The sequence below is a fragment of the Podarcis filfolensis genome (assembly GCF_964270895.1).
Source record: "Podarcis filfolensis genome assembly, chromosome: 7".
Taxonomy (NCBI): domain Eukaryota; kingdom Metazoa; phylum Chordata; class Lepidosauria; order Squamata; family Lacertidae; genus Podarcis; species Podarcis filfolensis.
Window position 1 is genome coordinate 46,247,043 of NC_139603.1, and position 22,062 is coordinate 46,269,104.

At 42.2% G+C, this 22,062-nt stretch overlaps 1 protein-coding gene across 20 annotated transcripts in view; it reads left to right on the plus strand.

Moving 5' to 3' along the window:
- GREB1L (GREB1 like retinoic acid receptor coactivator) overlaps positions 1 to 22,062 on the plus strand; it is a 158,040-nt gene that overhangs the window by 115,928 nt on the left and 20,050 nt on the right. For 11 of the 20 annotated variants that reach the window (XM_083622414.1, XM_083622404.1, XM_083622405.1 and 8 more), the window contains 10 exons: positions 1,360 to 1,545; positions 4,054 to 4,377; positions 6,970 to 7,098; positions 9,070 to 9,204; positions 10,722 to 10,919; positions 11,935 to 12,115; positions 13,142 to 13,334; positions 15,486 to 15,619; positions 16,355 to 16,694; positions 21,003 to 21,118. In XM_083622414.1, coding sequence (XP_083478540.1) covers positions 1,360 to 1,545; positions 4,054 to 4,377; positions 6,970 to 7,098; positions 9,070 to 9,204; positions 10,722 to 10,919; positions 11,935 to 12,115; positions 13,142 to 13,334; positions 15,486 to 15,619; positions 16,355 to 16,694; positions 21,003 to 21,118 — 1,936 coding nt within the window. Of the gene's footprint in view, positions 1 to 1,359; positions 1,546 to 4,053; positions 4,378 to 6,969; positions 7,099 to 9,069; positions 9,205 to 10,721; positions 10,920 to 11,934; positions 12,116 to 13,141; positions 13,335 to 15,482; positions 15,620 to 16,354; positions 16,695 to 21,002; positions 21,119 to 22,062 lie in introns of all 20 variants that reach the window. The other 9 variants (XM_083622412.1, XM_083622402.1, XM_083622403.1 and 6 more) reach the window with 1 other exon arrangement.

The window sequence follows — 22,062 nt, forward strand, 5'->3', positions numbered from 1 at the left end:
ACTTAACTGTCAGGGGTCCTTTTCCTTTACCTTTTAAATGAGGCAAGCCTTCAGTTGTGTTGGGCCTGACCAGTCTCAGTAAGGCCGAGACTGGGGTCTTGTCATCTGGGCAGCCCAGAACCTCCAGACACACTGCCCAGGCTTGCTCCCCAAGGAGATCACTTTGGTTCTGCTAATGCCGTGATTTGACTTCACCCCCAGAGGCGCATTCATTCCATTGCCTCTCATGACAGATGGATGCCAACATGTCTGAGTTCCCTTCCCTCATATTGCAGGGGTGGGAGACAGCTGCGAAAAGGTTAAACTGCACCTTCTCAAAGCTGCACTGAGGGGCTTCCTCACATATGCTGGCATATAAGGTGTAGTTTGTCCACTAGTTACATATATTCATTTTTTTCCATACTGCATTTTTGGCGACATTCCCACAACACTTCTGGAAGAATTAGGCACATGTTAAAAGGCTCAAAAATGTGGTTTTAGAAGGATTGTCAAGCACATGGGCATAGTCAAGGGTGGGCAGGGGGCTAGTTGGCCCCACAGATCAAGTAAAACAATAGAAATACTTAACTAACTTGACCAGTCACATCAGTTCTGCCCCCTCCATAACAAAAATCCTGGCCCTCCCTAACAAAAATACTGGCTACACCTATGGTCAAGCACATTTTGTTTTGGGACAAAATAATGACATGTGTCTCTCTTCCTACGAGAAGCAGAGTGTTGTTGCTCTACTGGGTGTACCATGACATCTGATTGCCCAGTGTTGGGGGAAAAGAGTGGATTAAATAGGCCTTTGGCATATTCTAAGGGCTAAACTTCACATTACATTAGCTACATAGCTCTGCCTTTAAGTACAGGGTTGTTGTTTTTTCACAAATTGCTAGCATGGGGCCCTTGATCTGAATTGGGACGTTCACATGCAGGGTAAGAGTGAACCCTTACTTCTTGCTGTAGACCCAATCCAAATCGGACCCTATGCCTGAAATTTGCATGGGGTGGGGGAGAAACCAGTCACTTTGATGAAAGCGCCCCCCCCCCATGCTAACCACAGACGTAAAAAGCCCCTAACTCCCGCACTGGCAAGTTGTGTTTAAAAAAACCAAAAACCTCCCACACTTTATGGCTTATCTTACTTTTAAAAATGTGGAGTTTGGCCCTGAGATGCAAGGATGCAAAGACTTTTCTCACCAAGTTTAAAGCCTCTGCGCCACATTGGAGGGATCCAGAGGGCCACTAGGCCATCATCCCTTCTTTTATTAGTTGTGATAATACTGCTTTGAATAAATTTCCGTTATTGCAAAATTGTTTTGAAACAACTTGATTAGAGTTTTTGTCTTTGTTTTTTTTTTTTTTTTTTTGAAGGTTATGGCACTTTACCTTATTTCTATGGGAATGTTGGAGATATTGTAGTAAGCCCCTTGCTAGTGAATTGCTACAAGATGCCTCAGCTGGAAAGCAAAGATTTGGAACTTTTTGGTTTGACTGGGAGTCAGTTACTAAGTGTGGAAAACATGATTATTTTAACAATACAGTATCTTGTCCGACTAGGTAAGTCATTACAAGTGTGTGTGTGTGTGTGTGTGTGTGTGTGTGTGTGTAACAAATCACTGTTTTTGCTAGTGATAAACCTTCTGCTACTTGTTTTTGTATGTTAAAAGACTTCTATGCCCAGTGCTCCAAAAAGTAAATTTAAAATTGCTGGATCTTTAGAAGTTGGTCACTCTGCTACCCTTTTCAGAGTACCTCCCTTTTTTATCCTGCTATTAAAATCTCACATTTGCTTTGTGTTAAAGCTTCAGTTACAGCAAATCCTTTTCATTCAGAAAGGCTTATAGCTGTAGTTTGTAGCTATTGTTTTAGGAACAGCAAACAACCGTTTATGTGAAAGCAACACTTATTGTTTAAATAGTAAGCAACACACAATTAACTGTGGGAAGATTAAGAATCTTCTCTATCTCCCTTGTGCTAGGCAGCAGTTCCATTACTGCTGCCATTCCTATGTAGTCACATAGGGATTTTGGAGAGAGGGAAGGTAGGAAAACAGGATGGACTAAGACAAGCACATGCTTCTCCTGTGTCAGTACAACTTACTGTCCTCATGAAATGTTCAGAATTTGTAAGGTAAGAATCCAGAACAGCTGCTTACTACCATATTGGCCCAAATATAAGCCACACTTTCCCCCAAAATTCCGATTATAAAAAGTTTAAGTGCCGCTTATATTTGCAACCTTATGGTATTGCTGCTGAAACAGCTGCCCAGGAGAACCATCGGGGGTGCGGGACAATGGCGTGCTGCCCCCCCTCCCCACAAGACTGCCAAGCCTCCCTGAGCTGTCAAAACAAAAGGGGAAGGGGGGGAGGCTGCCAGCAAAGCGCTGTGGCTCCCCTCCCCACAAGCAGCCCGAGAGCGTAGGACAATGGCGTGCAGCCTGCCTGCCGCTCCCAAGCCTTCCCTGAGCTGTCAAGGAAGGGGGGAGGCTGCCAGCAAAGCAGCACAGCTCCCCCCCCGAAGGAGCACATGACTTGGGACATGCCTGCCCTAATGGATCACCTCTGTCAGACAGGGGGAGTACAACTCTATTAATCCTTCTGCTTTCAATGCTATCAACCCTAATACCTTACTGGACCTCAGTGCTGTAAGAAGCTAATGAGCCAAACAACCCCTACATGAAGCACACTTGTATGAGTTTTGCCCAGTTCCACATGGAGGCTGTAATGGCTGTAATGTATGACTGTCAAGCATGAGGCAAGTCTCCTGACAGACAAACAGATCGGCTGAGGAAAGTGTGTCTTTCCCTCTTACATCTCTTGCTTTTCTTTTGAGTGAATGTTGAATGAGATGAAAAGAGAATGTGCTTGCCTCCTCCATCCTTCAGCGCATCAGCAACAAAAATGTGAGCACTACAGAATCCCACTTCTGATTACTGCTAATGCTTTAGGCCTGTGGAACAGTTGCTTGCTTCCCTCACGATCTCCAACTGCCTTGTCTCTGGTGCCTAAAATAACATTGTCATAGAGTTGACAAAATTGAAGGAAGTGAAAGGCCTTCTGCTCTAACCATCCACCAAGCAATTCTGCACTCATTAGAGGTCGTTATCACCCCTTGCAACCCAAACTGCTTTGTGCCAGCTGCTTAAAGGGGCTTGCATAAAAAGGTCCTTTTGAAACTGTTGCAATCAAAGCCAAGCTACAGGTTGCAGGAGAGAAGTCTGCATATTTCCCCCCACTGAGGTAATAATCTGTGCCAGCCACTTTTTGCCTTTTATTTTATTGTATCCATGTTCTTTAAAAAACAAAACAAAACTGGAGATGTTTGCTGTGGCCAACTTTGTGCTTTGAGTCCTGTGCTTTTAGATATCTCAGCACACTTCCCTAGTAATTGAATGAGACAGTCTGATGGAAGTGTGGGATGTATGATTGCTAGAGCAGTCAGGTACAACATTTTTCTGTTGCCTAGAAAGGACACACAGGGGAATGTGGCTCCAGAGAGGGAGGACTTACTGATATACCTGCTCTGGAGCTTCTTACCTCTGTGTGTGACCAGGTAGATGGACGTGACCCAAGCTGACCAGATAAAAGGGCTGGCCCAGCAACCATCTCTCTCTTGGACTCTCTCACTCTCTCTCCTGGCTCTTAGCCAGCGCATAGCTCAATCTTCACAAGCAGAAAGTCTGAGATGTAACTCAGACTTCTTTTCACTGTAACCACAAGATAAAGCCTGCCTTCAGCTTACTGCTGTGAACTGAATGTGAGTAAAACTTTATTCTTACTTTTAAAGATGACTGTGTTGTGTTATTATTGTTTTAAGAGGGAAATAAAAGGGGAAACTCACCAGGAACAATCTAGACAGGACAAGCCAGACTGGATTGCTTAATTAAAGGATTCTAACGAATAATCAACTTGCTTCCAATAAGTTGCAAAGGGAATGTGCTCTGCTGTTTCCTCACTAGTGTGAGTGAGGAGGGATAATATCAAAACAATATATCCTCTCCTCCTACCACAGGAAGAGACTTTTTGATTACCTATTTTGATCATTTAATTTATCAAAAATTACAGGTCCTGATAAAATACCGCTCAGGGAAGAATTTGAACAGATCGTACTGAAAGCTATGCAAGAGTTTACTGTGAGAGAGCAGTCCCAACAAACGAGTGCTCAGGGCATCTTGTTGCCAGCTCAACTCCCGTGGCTTGCCAGGCTAATTGCCAGCGTCTCCCAGGAAATGGTGCATGTAGTGGTTACTCAGAATTCCCTGGCCGAAGGCATTTCAGAAACACTGCGATCTCTCAGTGAAATGAAACACCACCAAAGGCTGCCAGATTACGTTGTTGCCATCTGCGCATCAAAGACCAGAGGGAACGAATTCTGTGTGGTAGTTTTAGGTGGGTACCTTTCCCCCATAAAACAATATAGATACAACTTTGGTAAGGTGATGCCTTGTTAACAACCGGATTTCACTGGCAAAACAGAATGCAGGTGTTTCTTGGAGATCTCTTGAAGAGTGAAGACACAGGCACAATGTTAACATGGATAAACATGCACTGTTTGGCTTATTTATTCATTGATAGTATTTCTACCCAGCATTCTCAATTTCAGTATCCCTTTTGTTAGTGTGTATCTCTTTAATCTTTGGAATTGGGGTGTTTCTCACCCTTGGGTTGTAACCATTTCCATTTTGAGCCAGATAAGTTTGTCTTTAATTCATTTGCGGTATATATTGATTTGTGCACAGCCACCCAAAAGCGGTATTAGTGAAGTCATCAGCATGTTGCACCTCTCAGGTGGGCGCCATTGCCATTATAAGAGAACCAGGGAGGTGTTAATGGTGAGTTTTGGCACCTCTTTTTCTAGAAGAATAGAGAAGGTACCAGCACATTTTGCCCCATAACCTTGTTTCTAGGAGAGCTAGAGACTTGCCTTTTTAAAAAATGAAAGCTGAGAGACTGGGGTATCTATGAAAATCTTTGTGGGTATCGTGGCAGCAACCACTGGAATACAGTATCATTTTCCAGAACTTGGGAACATCCTACAGAATAGCCTTTAAATATTATAAGATTGGGCACCTTTTTTAGGAATGATACTTGCTTGGAAATTATGTAACACAATTTTAAAATCTATTTAAAATGTTGATGAAAATCAGAGGTGCTTTTTGAAAACAAAACAAAACAAAATCTAAACCAAAACTGGTTATAGAGTTTCAGCTCAGCTCTGATAATAGGCTAGGGTTATTTATTTATTTCCTTGCATAATACTGAATGCCAGGCAAATATCTTCCATAAATGTCTTGTTTAAGAGAAATTCCAGTTTGAGAGAGATTAATTTGTACCCTTAAAAAAAGCCCACCTTTTTAATGCAGACAATTTTGTCTGACATTACGGTTATATACATAGTTATTCTTTTGTGTTTACTTGGCTTCTCTGCTCTTTCTGAGCAAGTTATTCCTCTGTGTGACTTCTTTTAACAAGAAGAGCACTCACAGGATTCAGGGGCCAGCCTGACCTTGAGGAACAGCAGGCAAATGATGTGCTGAATTGATGGGAAAATGCACTCTCTTGTTGCTCCTTCTACTCAATGCTCCCTTCCCTTCTCAATGCAGGGAAGCACTTGCTCACATAATACGAAATTTGTGACGGGATATTGTGCTGTTATCTCTGGAACTTAAAATGCTGTTTTTGGCAGATATGCAGCCTTTTTCACATGGCATTAAATGCACCTTTGAACCTCCCTTACACTAAATATGTGCATGTATGATTGCTGTTAATGTAGGAGTGAACTAATTTTTTAATTGACTGCATATTCCAGCCCTTGTTGCTATATTTGCATTCCAGACGTGGATATTCAGAAATGCACTTTTCTAATACTAATGTGAGCGCTCTTAACACTTGCAGTCTAATTCTTGCATGTACACATTCCAGCAATATTGGGAAAGTACACCCTATGTGCCTTTTTTTCTTTTTTCTTTTCTGTTTTAAAGACTCCGTGTTTTAGGGCTTGCAGAAGGGGTAGAATACTATGTCTGATTTTCAGGGCTTCTGTCCTCCTCAGCACTCTCATGCCAATCAAATTATTCCCACCCACTTCTGCAGACATTTCTATGGCTCCAACTCCAGAAATACAAATATTTCCTGAAATATACTCGGAGTCCTGAAGTGATTTCATGCTCTTTATTGCAGCTTGTAAAACAGTGATTGAATTTCCCCCCAAACCTCAGGCTTTTATATACATTATTTACACAATGAGTCCCGTCTGATTGGCTGATTCTGCTTCCCTCCTGGATCCTGATTGGTCTTCTCCTGCAAGCCAATCAGTTGTTGCATTCTAGGATCCTACCTGCCTATTGTTCTAGGAGCCAAGCTTAGTACATAACATTTCCAAAGCACAAAAAAGTACAAAGAAGAAGATCTGAATAAGTTGAGAGTAGTTGTGGGACTGAGACCACCATTTGCACATCAGGAAATATTTCTTACTAATGAGATTTTTTCTGTTTCAGAATATGAACTACCATTAGATATGATGGATACCTGTTAAAAACAACATTTGCGTATCAGCTCCTGCCATTGAATAATAGAGTTGGAGGAGACCACAAGGGTCATCTAGTCCAGCACTCTGCAATGCAGGAATCTTTTCCCCAGGATGAGACTCAAAACCATGACCGTGAGATTAAGACTCTCATGCTGTACTGACTGAGCTACCCAGGCCACTTATTGTGTAGTAAAATGATGTACAACTGTTTTTATCCTTACGTACAGGGGCTTTTTAAATGCTTGGATAGAAGTTCAGACAGATGCACAAGGATCTAAATACATGAAGGGGAGTCATTGAAGGTCATGCATTTGGGGTTCTAGGCTAAAACGTTCTAGGCTAAAACTGCTTATAGATCATTAAGACTGGAGCTGTGACACACGATGTTCTTTATGAAGGCAGTACCATTGTATCAAACAACGTCCTGTGATTCTTCCCTTTCTGTTCTCTAGGTCAGTATCAGTCTAGAGCTCTAGCAGAGAGTATGCTTACTACCAGTGAGTTTCTAAAGGAAATCAGTTATGAGCTCATTACGGGAAAAGTTAGTTATCTGGCGTCACATTTCAAAAACACATCTTTAGGTGAGTGAATTAAAATTCCTGTTGTTACTTCTTTGATTTAAAGATCTGTCCATTTCTGTCTCTCATATAAGATAATAATAGTAGAGTTTTTGAGATCTCTTGAGTCAGGAAAGCTCAACGTTTAGTATAGGAGGTAGATGTATAATATAGGAGGCCAACATACAAGGAAGCGAGCAGATAATATTATTCCCCATCCTCAGCTTAAAAGCATCTCTTGCCTCCTAATGCTTGTTTTATGAAGTGAGGGCTCCCCCTCCTGTTTCATTTAACATTAATCATTGGCATTCACTGCCGCTTTCTAGACTGGAGCAACCACAACATTAGAGGGGTTGAGTTTCGTTTGTTTACCACATTTCTACATCGTATGTCCCCAAGGCAAATTTTAAAGCAATTAGAGCCATTTTAAGGCAATTTGAAATTTTAACATTATAAAATGGTTTAGTGGGGGTGGAGAGGCCAACATTAAAAGCATACTTCCAGGGAAATCCCAAGTGGCTGGAAGAAAAAAAACGCTTTCACTTTGTTTCAAAATGAGTCCAAGGAAGAACATATAGACAGGTCTCTCCAGGAAATATGTTCTACAGCTCAGGAGCCACAAACAAAAATGATTGCTCTTAGTGGAAGTAAGTCCCAGTCCTTGGAAATTAGGCATTTGGAGCAGAGCCTCATTGGCAGTTCTTAAAAATGCTAAATTGTGGGCTTCATATGGGAAACTAAATTTCCTGAGATAGCTGAGGCCCCAAGCCATGTTGGGTTTAACTGAGCAAAATCAGCACTTTGAATGGTGATTGGAAATAAACTGGTAGCAAATGGAAATTTTTCAGAGCTAGCGTGAGAAGTTCTCAATAGCTCACACCTATTAACAAATGGGCATCGGTTGAAGTTTCTGGACAGTTTTCAAAGAATGCCCTGTATAGAGTCTGGTCTCCAAGGCCAATACCCAGGTCTCTCTCTTCTAGCACAACCGTCAATCAACCAAAGCTTATAAAAGGCATTCTGGGTCATGGAAGCAAACTGAGACACTTTAGAGCGATGTCAAGCTCAATAGTTTGCTTAATTTGTTTTGTTTGATTTAAAAATATTTAACATTTTCAGAGCAACTCACAGTTTATAAGTAAAACCAATAGAAAAATCAGCAGCTACAAACAAGAACAACTAAAAGCCTAGAAAGAAACAGCACTGAAACAAGTTAAAAGTCCTATACAAATAAAAGAAACCGATTCATTTCAGGATTTCTAAAAATACCCTTTCTCCTGTTGTCACTTGCCTCAGTTCCAGAGGTGGGCAGTCCTTGGAGATGGGCTCTTGAAGTTGATCTCAGCATTTCAGCAGGTTCATGTGGGAACAGACACTTTTAGAGAAGTGTAGAGAAGATTCTTTTCCTTAGTGGAGAAAATGAGCCAGTCTACTGCAAGGACTTCACCAGCTAGCCATTCTCTCAAGTCCTCCACTGTAAATAGCTTTCTCTTGTCTTGACTGAACCATCATTCAGCCCATTAGTGAAAAGGGGAAATAGAATTTAGCATAATCTGCATTTTTGTGATGCCTCCGTCTGGATGAACTCTCCCAGTGGTTTTGTTGGGATTTTAAAAAGCATAGAATATAAGCTTGAACCTAGTGGAAATATGTAGGGTATAACTCAGAGTGGGAGCAGTCTTCTCAGCACTAATTCTGGAACCTGCTTGTTAGGAAGAAACAGAACCATCACAAAGCAATTCCATCAATTCCATTGCAAATGTTACTTATTATATGACCTAACCACTGATGTTAAAAGAGCAGATTGGACAGCTCTGGTTGCCTTTTAACCTTTTTGTTAATCTTCATTTGTTCAGCAGTATTTGGATGGGAAATGCTGGATAGGTGTTCAATAGTGGCATGGTGTTTCTTTACACCGTTTCTTGGAAAGATTTCATAGGGATGTGGTATACCTTTTAATCTACCTTATTGTTCTAAAAGAAAGTTCTTTACTAGGCGATGAACTGGACAAGTTGTTAGAGACAATACAACAGAGACGAGGAGATAACGTCGTAATCCCATTCAATGGGGATGTCAATGAATGTGTGTCATCTCAAGAAGCAGCTGCCATGGTTTCCACCCAAGAATTAGGTAAGGGCTTCCTTATGAAAAACAAAGCACTTTATGTGGAAACCAAATGTTAGCCTTCACCTGGGAATTGGAGAATATAAAAGATTGCTCTATTAAGATTCTACCCTGCTCTCATTACACTGGCCCAGACTATGAAGCCACAGAAAACATGGTATTTGCTCGGCATAGAAATATTGCCACCGCATCCTAATTCTGGGGGGGGGGGGGAACCAAGGGGAAGTGGTGTCAGTAGTTCCACAGTTGTAGTATACTGAATTTGCGAATAGTTGGCTGGCTGCACTAATGTGCAGGATGGTGTGTGTGTGTGTGTGTGTGTGTGTGTGTGTGTGACTGGGCTCAATAATGCTGAGAGGGTCCAGACAACTACCAGGTCTTCTGCCCATTATTGGGGCCCTAGCGAGTAAAGCTAACAACTATTTTCTGTTAACTGTAAGCTCTTTCAAAGATCACCAAAAAATGAAATAACCCAAGTATGGCAAATAAATTCATAGCAGGCTGCTGATAACAAAATGCTATAACGGTAACCACCTATTATAATCTTAGAAAGGTGTTTCCAGTGTGGTATGAATGAAGTGAGAAGGGTGTTAAAAAAGTTTTCCTGTGTGGTTTGGGTCCACGAAGGGTATTTAAAAAGTGATTCAGAATGTGTAACTGCCCACATCTACTGCAGTTTTATGTGTTAGCAACCAAAACAGCTACAAACACTTGTATGAAGCTGCTTTTTAAACAAGTCACAGTCACTATGTAATATTACTAATTTTTTAATATTTATTTATCTACTGTTTCTGGATTGAAAAGTGCTGGGTCACAAGGTCCATATTGCTACACTTGTCCTTACACAGAAATGGAATTTCTCCTTCCAGAAAATTTAAAAAATGATTTCTGCAATTAGCCTATTGCTTATCTACCAGGCATGAGAAGCCATCTGCTTGTGGGTCCCCGTTTGACCTGCAAGGCCTTTTCATGTACACCAACCCCACCTGTCATGTATCTGACATCATATGTGAGGCTGTCAGTGCACAATTAGGAACCTTAAAGTGCACTCCAGAGTGTTCAATGGCAAGGCAGATTTGCTGTCCCACCTGATTAGTTGAGAGCTTGCTTGAGTCAGCTCTACTGTCAGTTTCCCCATAGGGAATTTCATAGTGTAGCAAAATTCACAGAAAAGGGAGCTTGAAGTCAGCACTTACTGACTTATGGGTGGTGACTTCAAACCATGCTTGACTCAACATGGATTTTCCTTTGAGTCACCTGATGTCCTGGCAGTGCCAGGTGACTGACACGTCCATTTGTCAAAGTGGTCTACTGAGGGCAGCAGAACCCAGGATCTGGCCTGCCTGCCAGATCCAAATCACTACTGCTGGTCTACACACTTCACCTGAGACTAAGTTCCATTCAGCTCTCTTCCATGTACTGACCAGGCCTGTTTAGCTTCAGAAACAGAAAATAATTAATGGGCATCTCTGGACTATTTTCTGGCACTCAGAAGCTAAATTATAGTTCTTTTTTTCTCCTAGATTTGGACACTGAAACATTCCAAATTTATCAACCACAACTCACAATTGCCAGAAAGCTCTTGTCACAGGTATGCGCCATTGCAGACAGTGGCAACCAAAGCCTGGATCTCGGTCACTTCAGCAAAGTAGATTTCATTGTTGTAGTCCCTCGTTCAGAGGTGCTGGTCCAACAGACCATTCAACGGATTCGACAATCAGGTAAAAGAAAGCAAGGAGAAAAGCAGCATATTGAATCCAACAAAGCGTTTTATATATGTCTGGACTGAATTCATAATGAAATAAAACCAAAATACAAAAGATCATGATGTAATCTGTAGCTGTGCTCCTGTGAATTCTGCATCAAAGAGAAGATTATGTCCGTGTCTTATGTATCTTACGCAAATCAGGCATCTCGATAAGCATTTCCTTATTGTTTCATAATTCTGTTTCACCTAATCACTCACTGGCTGGAACATGGATTCTTAGGGAATTGATATAGTGCCCCAATGGAAACTTTGCTTGTCTCTTTGCTTCTGCTTTTGGGATTTAAGATTTCGTCTTCCTTGTCAGCCTTTAGGAACTAGAGACTAGATTTTTTAAAAAAAATGAACTAAACACTTTTAGGTTTCTGAATTTTGTGCACTGTATAATTTCTGACATTCATAGTTTTACAAAATACACACAGTGACATTGGACAAATCTGGCACTGAAATGCAGCCTAGGGCATTTGACAGAAGTTACACATATTTAATATATAGATAATATTGTTAGTGAAGAAAGTTTGTTCTGAAGCTGCAGTTAGGCTTGGCTTCCCGCCATGTGCAAACCCAGCATTCTGGCATCATGTTCCCAAACAAGGCAGGATCATAAAACAAATTTTGAATTACAAATCTGGGTTTGGGAGCAATAATCCAGGACACATCACAGGAAGCCAAGTTGATTGTTGCTTCCTGATTTGTTTTACTTGCTCACATGAAGGGAGGTTTGAAGGAGGGACAGAATTATCTCTGTGTGACAGTGTGCTACTTAGTCACAATAACCCAGGCTAAACCAGGAATCCTAGCTTACCATGCATGGCATGTGAACACTAACAGATTGTTTTTCCTATATGTTGAGTTTCATGGCTGAGTTGGCATTTGATCTGTTCTGTAGCCTGTTTTTGGCATCCCCAGAACTTACTTGTTTGTTTATTGGGCAAAAGCAAAGTTCCCGTCTCTGCCGTTTCTTCCTCCAGGTGTTCTTGTAGACTTGGGACTTGAAGAAACTGGAGCAGCTTACCAACGAGCTGAAAAATACGTGGTGCGGCTAGACAATGATATTCAAACTAAGTTTGATGTTTTCATGAGACGGGTAAAACAGAATCCGTATACCCTTTTTGTGCTGGTGCATGACAATGCCCATGTGGATTTAACAAGGTAATTCCTTCAAAGTAAAGCATATATTAACAGTTAATATTATACTGTAGGCTTTCATTCAAATTGTAGGTGTAAGTATGAGCTCTTAGGTTTTTAGTAAGTTGAAACAAGTGCACCCGTCACTGCAGTACAGAATGAACCATATCTGTCAGACACCTTCCTGCCACATGCTGCTGTTAAAGACACAGGAAAATACCCAAAATGATTATGGCTCTACATGGTGAAAGGCTTGTGTTATGGAATATTGTAGATAAATGGCAATTGGGCAGCCACTTGTGTTCATTGGATCACTTCCATAGCAGCTCCCTCATTTATACCACCATGGGTTTCAAAAATCCTGCCCAGTGACAGTGGTATGCTCTGTTCTATCTGTACTATCTCGCCAGAGCAGCTTCGTCACGCTGGCCACGTGACCCGGAAGTGTCTCCGGACAGCGCTGGCCCCCGGCCTCTTAAGTGAGATGGGCACACAACCCTAGAGTCGGACACGACTGGCCCGTACGGGCAGGGGTACCATTTCCCTTATCTGTACTATGTCTTGTTGCGACTGACTGCCTTAAGACCAGATTTTGCAAAATGGGCAGAGTCATGGTGTTCATAGCATTAGGATGCTGACAATGGGTACCAGAGATTCAGAATAGGCCATATGATATGGCATGACCCACACTTTAAATTCCCCACTTTGGGGCCTGCATGCTGCTCACCTCTGCTTCAAACTTACTAGCTTTTTCTTTTCTTCCCCAACCTCCTGAAAAACACAAAACCACTTTTTATATAACTGGTACCACCAATTAGTAATTTTATAAACAGGCACTGCACCACAAATATTTACATGAAACCTTAATTTGTAGAGTGGAGTAGTGGACATTAAGCCAATATTTGTACACCAACCCCATGTTTAAGTAGTTCCTGGTTCTTTGTGGCCTAAGTGACTTCTGTAGCTCCTGTTGTAATCTTTTTGTTTTTGTTTTGATCTACAGAACACGAAGCAGACATTAAAAATGAAATGTCTTGTTGCTTTTCCTAGTGCCATCTCAAGTTCTCTATCCCATGGGGAGCCTAGTCATGGACTGGCTGACAGAATGATAAATTGCAGAGAGGTACTTGAAGCTTTCAACCTCCTTGTCCTCCAAGTGAGTTCTTTCCCATACGCTCTTCAAACTCTGCAATCCAGAATCAGCTCTGCCAATGAGGTACACTGGATACAGTTAGGCAACATGGTAAGAGGTCTAAATGTTATAATAGCTTTTAGGAAGCTTTTATGTGCTTTTATGAGCATCTTTGGTCTTTGTCTCTGCTGTTATCATAAAGTGGGAATTGATTTCGTCTGCTGATCTAATCAAGTCTAAAGTCAAGCTCTGATGGCATCTAAGAAGGGATAGGATTCATATAATGCTCAACTTGGTCGCTGTCTCGCCTACCAATTGCTTCGTATGCTTTGGTAAATCCCAGAAATTGGTTGTTAGTGGTGCCAACTTCATTTATTTTCTGTGATGTATAGCCCATCTTTAAACAGCCAATTGACATCCACAGAGTGCTTACAAAAGACTTCAAAAATACAAATATTATAGAACAACTAAAACACCCCACCACTGCCCTATTTAAATTAAGGGCCTAATTCCTCTGTCTCTTTACCCCAGCTAGTACTCACAGAATACAGTTGGTTTCTGGACTGAAGTCTTCTCTCTGGCCCAGCCCTCGCTTTGCTTCTCATGGACTTGATCGATCTTCAGCCACATTGCAGACTTCTTTCTGAAGAGAATCTTTCACTTTGGTCAGGACCACCACCCTGAAGACTGGCTTTAGTTTTCCAGCTGCTTGCTTGTTGAAGTCTCTCTACTTTCTTAAGCACAACTCCTCTGGAACCTTCCACCCCTTATTGCACTTCTGGTCCTTCCCATTTTAAACTTTCTTCAGCCTCTCACACTCAGCTGCTTACCAGACTCCTCAGCTTCTGGCAGTCTCTGTCTCTTCAGTTATGCCTCCTCTTCTGTCTTTCCCCTTTAAGCTGTCCTCTGCTTGACTCCACCTCCAACAAATTATTTGACGCTTCATCTGGCTTTCTATGCTTTGTTGTCCACAGCCTCTGTGGCCACCTCACAGGACCCCCTTGATTTTACCCAAGAACTCTCAAAACACCAACTGGATTAGCCCCTTCTAATGGCTCTGGTCACCAGTGACATTCTCTTCCAGTACAGTACTGCTAGCTGCCAAAGGTGTTTCCCTCCTTCCCAGCTTTGGCCACATTCACACCTTACATTTAAAGTGCTAAGATACCACTTCAAACAGTCATGGCTGTTTTGGGAACTGTAGTTTATTAAAGGTGCTGAGAATTGTTAGGAGTCCCCTATTCTACTTACAGAGTTACAATTCTGAGTGCCCTGTGAGGAGATTCTTAAACCACACTGGAAGGGGAATAGGGCATCTCCGAACAAATAAACTACAGCTACTAGAATTAAGCATTTAATCATAGTACAAAACATATCACCATTCATAAGACACTTAAATATTTGCATTAGAATAATAATAAATTGGTTTTTTTTATACGTAGGATGAAAAAAACTCCACCTCCAGCCAGTAAGAGCTCACAGCAACTTAAATGAATTAACAACTTTAAATGTTAGCAGTGTTTAAAAGCCAGGGGAGGGGGGAGGAAAGAGAAAGGTATTTGCCTTGCACCAAAAATGATAATGAAGTGGGGAGCAGCAATCCTCACTGGGAAAGCCTCACTTCACAGATAGGGTGCCATTTCCAAAAAAGCTCTCTCCCTGGTTGCCACCTGCCTTACTGGTGATGTTGGGAGCCCCCAGAAAAGAGCCTCAGAGCTAGATTTCAGGTGACTTGTAAGAGGAGAAGATGGTCCAGCAGATACCTGTGTCCTAAGCCGTGTAAGACTTTAGAAGTAAGCACCAGCACTTTGAATTGACCCAGAAAACAAACAGGAAGCCAGTGAAGCTGTTACAAAAGAGGTGCGATGTGAGACCATCTCCTGGTCCATGTTAGCAGTCTACTTGCTGCATTCTGAAATCATTTGAGCTTTGGGTCTGTCTTTGAAGACAGCCCTACATTAAACTAATTCCCTCATAAAGGGATTTTAGGATAAACTAACTGATGTTGAGATCTATATAATCCATTATTTGGGACTATTATAGTTCTTCATTCAGCTACAGAATCTGTGGGCAATATGGCTGTGGCTGTATTGAACAAATGTTATTTCATACCTTGTTTATGAAGGGAAAAGGCCATTTATAAGATGTATGAACATAATGATAATTTTCAAGGGGAAGCGAAAAACACGTTTTGTATATAGGACAAGTATACACTCTTAAGAATCACATTACTTGCACATTACTTATCTCTGTTTGGAGCAGGAGGAACTGAGCCAAGATGAGAAGCTGTATTTTGGCTTGAATGAATACAGCAAATCTCTGCAGTGGGGAATCACAAGCCCTCTTCTGAGATGTGATGAAACCTTTGAAAAAATGGTGAATACACTGTTAGAGAGGTAAATGCTTTTGGAATAGTATTTAGCTAAGTCCATGAGTATGCCTGTCTAGAAAGAGGAATGTCTAATTCCCCATCCTAATGAGCAGTGAGCAGGAAAGGATATTCAGTCCTTAATAATAATAATAATAATTTATTATTTATACCCCGCCCATCTGGCTGGGCTTCCCCAGCCATTCTGGGAGGGTTCCAGCAAAATATTAAAATACAGTAATGCATCAAACATTAAAAGCTTCCCTAAACAGGGCTGCCTTCAGATGTCTTCTAAAAGTCTGGTAGTTGTTATTCTCTTTGACGTCTGGTGGGAGGGCGTTCCACAGGTGGGTGCCACTACCGAGAAGGCCCTCTGCCTGGTTCCCTGGAACTTGGCTTCTCGCAGTGAGGGAACTGCCAGAAGGCCCTCGGTGCTGGACCTCAGTGTCCAGGTAAAACGATGAGGGTGGAGACACTCCTTCAGATACATGCTATGGAATAATCTCCACTGAACATAGTGGGACATAACCTCTGAATTGGATTGGATTGGATTAGACTGTGATGTTTAGGGTCTGTCTATAATTCTGCTAGCAGTATAGAAATGTATGCAAACACAGCGCTTATACGATTAATCATATAATTAAAATGAGAATACGTTTAAGAGTCCCAGGCTATGCCTCTTCTTTTGTCTGATGTTTGGACCCAACATCAGACCAGCACATATTAACTTGACTAATTAAAACTAAGCTGTGCTCTTTTCAAGGTACCCCAGGCTGCACAGCATGGTGATTCGCTGCTATCTGCTTATTCAGCAGTATTTGGAAGCATTGATGGCCCTCACCACCATGGCCTCCCTCAGGGACCACAGCACACCTGAGACTCTCAGCATAATGGATGACATCATCACTGCACCCGGCAAGGATAAGAATGGCCGTGGCCACATGCTTGTCATCAGGATTCCCTCTGTGCAGCTGGCAATGCTGGCAAAAGAGAGGCTGCAAGAAGCTCGAGATAAACTAGGCCTGCAGTATCGGTTTGAGATCATCTTGGGGAACCCAGCTTCAGAACTTACTGTTGCCAAGCACTTTGTGAAGCGATTAAAGGTTAGCTTAGGTGGCTTGTTTGCTTTTTTGTTACATATTACATAGAACTTACAGGTTTGCATGCAGTAAGTGTACTCATGGTCATTTGTTGATGTGTGTTTAAATTTCCCATGGAGAAGAGACAATGTAATAAGCTACTTTTGACTGGACTCACTCATTCAGATACTGCCTTACTGTACCGTACTTTACAATGTTCTGAGTAAGCAAAAACAGACCCGTTACCATTGAACTCATGTGAAAGTCATTGGTGAATGATTTCATACAGTCGCAAAGAAAAAAAATACATAGTTGCAGGTGTTTTGAGCTATCATGTCATACATGGACTTGCTGAGACATCAAAACATTCAGGATTTTGCAAAATGAGACCAGTGCAACTGTGCTAGCAAAGGAGACCATGGAAAGTCTTGGGAGAAGTAACATGGGGAGAAAGGGGATATGGTGGACAAGAGTCAACAAATAGGGACAGAGTCAAGGATCTTCCCCTGCTGTGTACTCTTGCACAGTTGCAGACACAAAATCTAATGTTAACTTACAAACATGAAGACCCATTGTACAGATAGGGCACAGTATTGGGAATAGGATACTGACCCTATTTGCACATAACATTAAGCCAAACCATGGCTTAGTGCAGGCATAGGCAACCTCGACCCTGACCACTGGGCTAGGGATCATGGGAGTTGTAATCCCAAAAATCTGGAGGGCTGAGTTTGCCTATGTCTGGCTTAGTGCAAACAGTGGCAGAGGAAGGTGTGTGTGGGCCGCCCTGGGTGGCATCACTGAGGGGGGGGGGTGACAAAATGATAAAAATATGACTTTTAAAAAATAATAATAAAATTGGGCTCACGAAACTTTTTAGTTCAGTCAACAAACGTAACAAAACACAGCTGGCACTGCGCGTCACACACTCTCCTGGGAGTGACGTGGTGGCTTGGGCGCTGCAGGCGCCGCGCTGCCTAAAATGGCAACGTGGGGCTTGTGTCTGCCCACCGCCTCTCCCTCAGCCGCCCTACAGCTGAGTGGGAGGTGGTGGAGAGGCTCCACGCAGCGCGCCCCACCCCTGGCTGCAGGACGCACACGCCACACCGGGCACCTGAGCCGGTTAGTCGCTGAGTGCAAATGAGCATATGTGTAGGTTCCTGGACTGACGATTACGGCTGCTGTGCTACTGAGGGCTAAACCATAGTTTGGCTTAGTGTTATGTCTGTTGGAAGGAGGCAGTGGTAAAACCACACCTTCATTTTGCACCTTTAGGCGCCAGGCAAACACATTCCATTTTAAACAGGCCTTTGGTTGATTTGAATGACATCCTATGCCCTTTTAAAATGTGGGGGTTTTTGGAGGGGGGTTATTGGGTTGTTGTTTTTACTTTGATTATGTATTATGTGGTTTTTATTATTTTGATTTTATTCTGTGAACTGCTGAGACCTCCGGGTATAGGGTGGTATATAAAGTCAATAAATAATAATAGAGCAGTAGCAACGAAGTCTGGAGAGAAAGGCAGTGACTGCAGTACTGGGAGCCTGCTCGTTCGTGCTATGTCATCACTTAGCTTAGTGCTATGTGCAACCTGGACTGCTAACTAGCTTGCATTGGTACGAGTGCTGGTGCTGTAATGGCTTTTTGTAGACATTCATTGGATCAAACTCTTAGTAGAACAGGATGCATCATGCAGCTTTCTGTTCATAACAAGTAGCATTATGCAACTTACTTTTTTCTGTTAAAAACAAAATAATTCAGTGTTTAAAACACTGAAGAACAAAATGCTGTGTTTGCAAGTAATGAGGTACAAAGAGTGGATGGATTATCAATTTATCACTAGGGAAGAAGCCAGTTTGAAGATAATGTAGTCTGCGATTTGGCAGCCAAAACTCCTATTCATGTCTTTTCCTCTCATTTCAGTCTCAAGTGATGCATCAGCCTGCACTTGAGACAGATAACCTGCTGTTACATACATGCCCTTCAGGATGATTATACAGTGGTACCTTGGGTTACAAACGCTTCGGGTTACAAACACTTCGGCTTACAGACTCCGCTAACCCGGAAGGAGTACCTCTGGTTAAGAACTTTACCTCAGGATGAGAACAGAAATTGCACAGCGGAGGCAGCGGCAGCGGCAGCAGTGGGAGGCCCCATTAGCGAAAGTGGTACCTCATGTTAAGAACTGTTTTGAGTTAAGAATGGACCTCTGGAATGAATTAAGTTTGAAACCCGAGGTACCACTGTATTTTAGTTCATACATCTGAGCACAGCCAATGGAGCAGAATAATAGAAGCTTGTGATGTGCTCTTGAGCAGGGAGCTTTGTGAGTTCCCCCAGTGGGCACGGCCCAATTTGTATTATTTCCAGTTATGTGCTGCGCATAACTATATTATTTCCAGTTATGCATAGCACCAGAGGCTGAATTGTGTGGAGAAAGGAAGTAGATCTCTAATAGAAGAAATGGCTTCTGCCCCAGGTCAGAGAAAGGAATTAGTCATAGGCCTTTTCACAGTGGAAACTACCAAAAAGCCGAGCCCCATATTGACTCACTTAACCACTGAAGTATTTTAATTTCTGACCTATTCTTTTGCGTCGAACGAAAATATTCGTGTGCAGAATATGTATGAGGGAGGCAGAGGTAAAAAACATCGGATAGAGAGCAGCAAATAGTAGAGGGGAAGCTGTTGTGGAAAGTTTCTTCCTTACTGTGCACACATGTTCAAGACAGCTTTTCTTAAGATAAACACCCTTAAAAGAGACTCCACCTCATTTTTAATGACCACTGGGTGTTGTTGGTTTGTGCTGTGTTTCTGCTTCTTATTTGAAAGTATATGTTCTTCTCAGAGCCGTAGCTACGGGGTGGGTTGGGGGGCTTGCCAGGTTTTTTTGCCCCAGGTCAATGCTCCAGCTGGTCACCATTGGGGCTCCAAGCCCCCCCCCCCCTCTCTCTCTCTCTCTGTGTACACAAATGCATGTTGTGGGGGTGCCAAACTGGGTGAAATAAAGCCTAGTTTGGCCCCAACTTCTCCTCTTCATTCAGATGGTCATGGTTAGATTCTTTAGCTGCAAATGTTAGCCATTATAGTAGGTAAAGGGAAGCTTTTTTTCCAGCTTGAGGGCCACCTTCTGGAGAAACCTTCTTGAGACCATATGCAGGCAGGGCCTGGAGTAAAAGTGAATTGAATTTTACCTTTGCAGAGTAGCCTGTTTCCTTCACAAGCATACATCCCTCATCCTACTCTACCCTCTATCCCGGCAAGTAAGAAGCATTATCAGAATTCAAGGACACATTCCAGCCAGGCAAAACCACTCAAGGGTATAAATTAGGGATGGTGAGGGGTGTGTCTTGGGACAGAGTATGTGACAGAGAGAGTCCTGCATTTTGTTATTTCCTTGAAAATACTGTACAGTTCCAAAGCCACGTATACTTCAGCAAGCAGAGAAGGAGGAAATGCATACGGATTGCAGATATGGATTGTTTTAATCAGGAAATTTCAAAAATAAAAATGTACATTCTTGCAGCAAAATATCAAATAAAACTTGCCCAGTTATTTGGAACAGGTAACGAAGCACAATACAGCTTCAAACACATTGAATTGCTAGGAAAGAAAGTGGTCTACTCCTTAATTCATAGGCAGTGGTACCTCGGTACTCAAACGGATTAGCTCTCGAACATATCAGCTCCCGAACGCCACAAACCCGGAAGTAAGTGTTCCAGTTTGTGAGCGTTTTTCGGAAGCCAAATGTCCGGCGGGGCTTCCGCTTGAGTGCAGGAAGCTCCTGCAGCCATTCGGAAGCTGCGCCTTGGTTTTTGAACAGTTTCGGGAGTCAAACGGACTCCTGGAAAGGATTAAGTTCGAGAACCAAGGTACCACTGTAGTAAGAAAGTATGGTGAACATTATAAGGTGCAGTTGGAAAAGAATAATGATGGAAACCATGGAGGGGTGGAGGGAAGTCTAGTTATTCAGAGAATCCTGTGTATACATGATTATGATTTATTTGTGATGATAATTGTTAAAGATAAAAATGAATAATTTTTTTAAAAAAGGAGTTGCTCCTCACCCATGCCAGCTATTCACAAAATGAATAGCACACACAGCTTCCTCCCTCCCCCATTCCAGCTGGGACTGCAGCAAAGGGTTAACACACACCACAGAGCCACAGTCCAATCTGGCTTGCTGTCATCCCAGAAAAAATGAGCTTTGCAAGTCTGGTGTCCTTCAGAGAGATGCAACAAACCCGTCAGCATTCAGCTAGCCTCAGAGAATGACTTAATTTGGATACGTATGCAATGGATCCCAAGCTTTCTTCTTGTTCTTTTCTCACAGGCCTGGAGAGGAGATGAGCGGGAGGATTGGCTTCCTCATACTTACCAGGATTTAGAAGGTCTGCCTTGCATTGTTGTTTTAACTGGCAAGGATCCGCTAGGGGAAACGTTTCCCAGGTATGCTCCGAATTCTACAGTGCAAATGTTATTTCAAAAGCATCTTAAGATATATGCATAACTTCTAAGCACTTATTTTACGTGATTATCTGCAAAGGTAACACTTTTTTAGTCTCTCGCACACCCTCATTGTAAAATGCACAACCTCATTGTGAAAATACATGCTCTTGACTGAAATGAATATTTCATTTATTTATTTGCTTATTCATTTCAGTGGTTTCACAATTATTTTATTTAAAAGCATTTATTCTGCTTTTCAGCAGAGTTATAAGGGCAGTATGCAATCATGGTAATAAAACACTGATATCAAAAGTAGAAAATCACACTTGATTAACAGGAGCAGAACAACGGTTTTAAAAAATTCAACAGGAGCATGCTAGCCTTAAGGCTTTAGATAACTCTCAGCCTGGGAAAAGACCAGGGTCCTGATTCACCTGGCCTGGCTGAGGCTCCACTATTCATTGCTACTTCTTCTGCAGGCCACAGGATACATGGATAGACACAGTCAGGCTTTTAAACACAGACTATAATGTATATGAAGGTTTTGACTCTGTACCCAAAGCTTTATGTTGAATTTTTGCAAACCGTTGTTCTGCTCCTGTTAATTAAGTTTGGTTTTCTACTTTTGATATGAGGGTTTGATTACTATGATTGCATACTTTTATATTTGAAAAAGCTGCTGTTTTGGTCTTTTACATTCCGATTTGTGTGGTTGTGGAGCATGAGAAGCTGCAACGGAATCATTCTCAGACTCTGGGAATTATGGAAGAGCCACATCCTCAAGCTGGGGCAGTGTAGAAGGAGGGTGCTAAGGGCTCTTCCTCAAGTGGGGCTATTGGGGTGCCATCTGAATTGGAGTCCTCCTCAGGCCAACACTGGGGCCTTGAAGAAGAGGAGGAGTTTGGATTTGATATCCCGCTTTATCACTACCTAAAGGAGTCTCA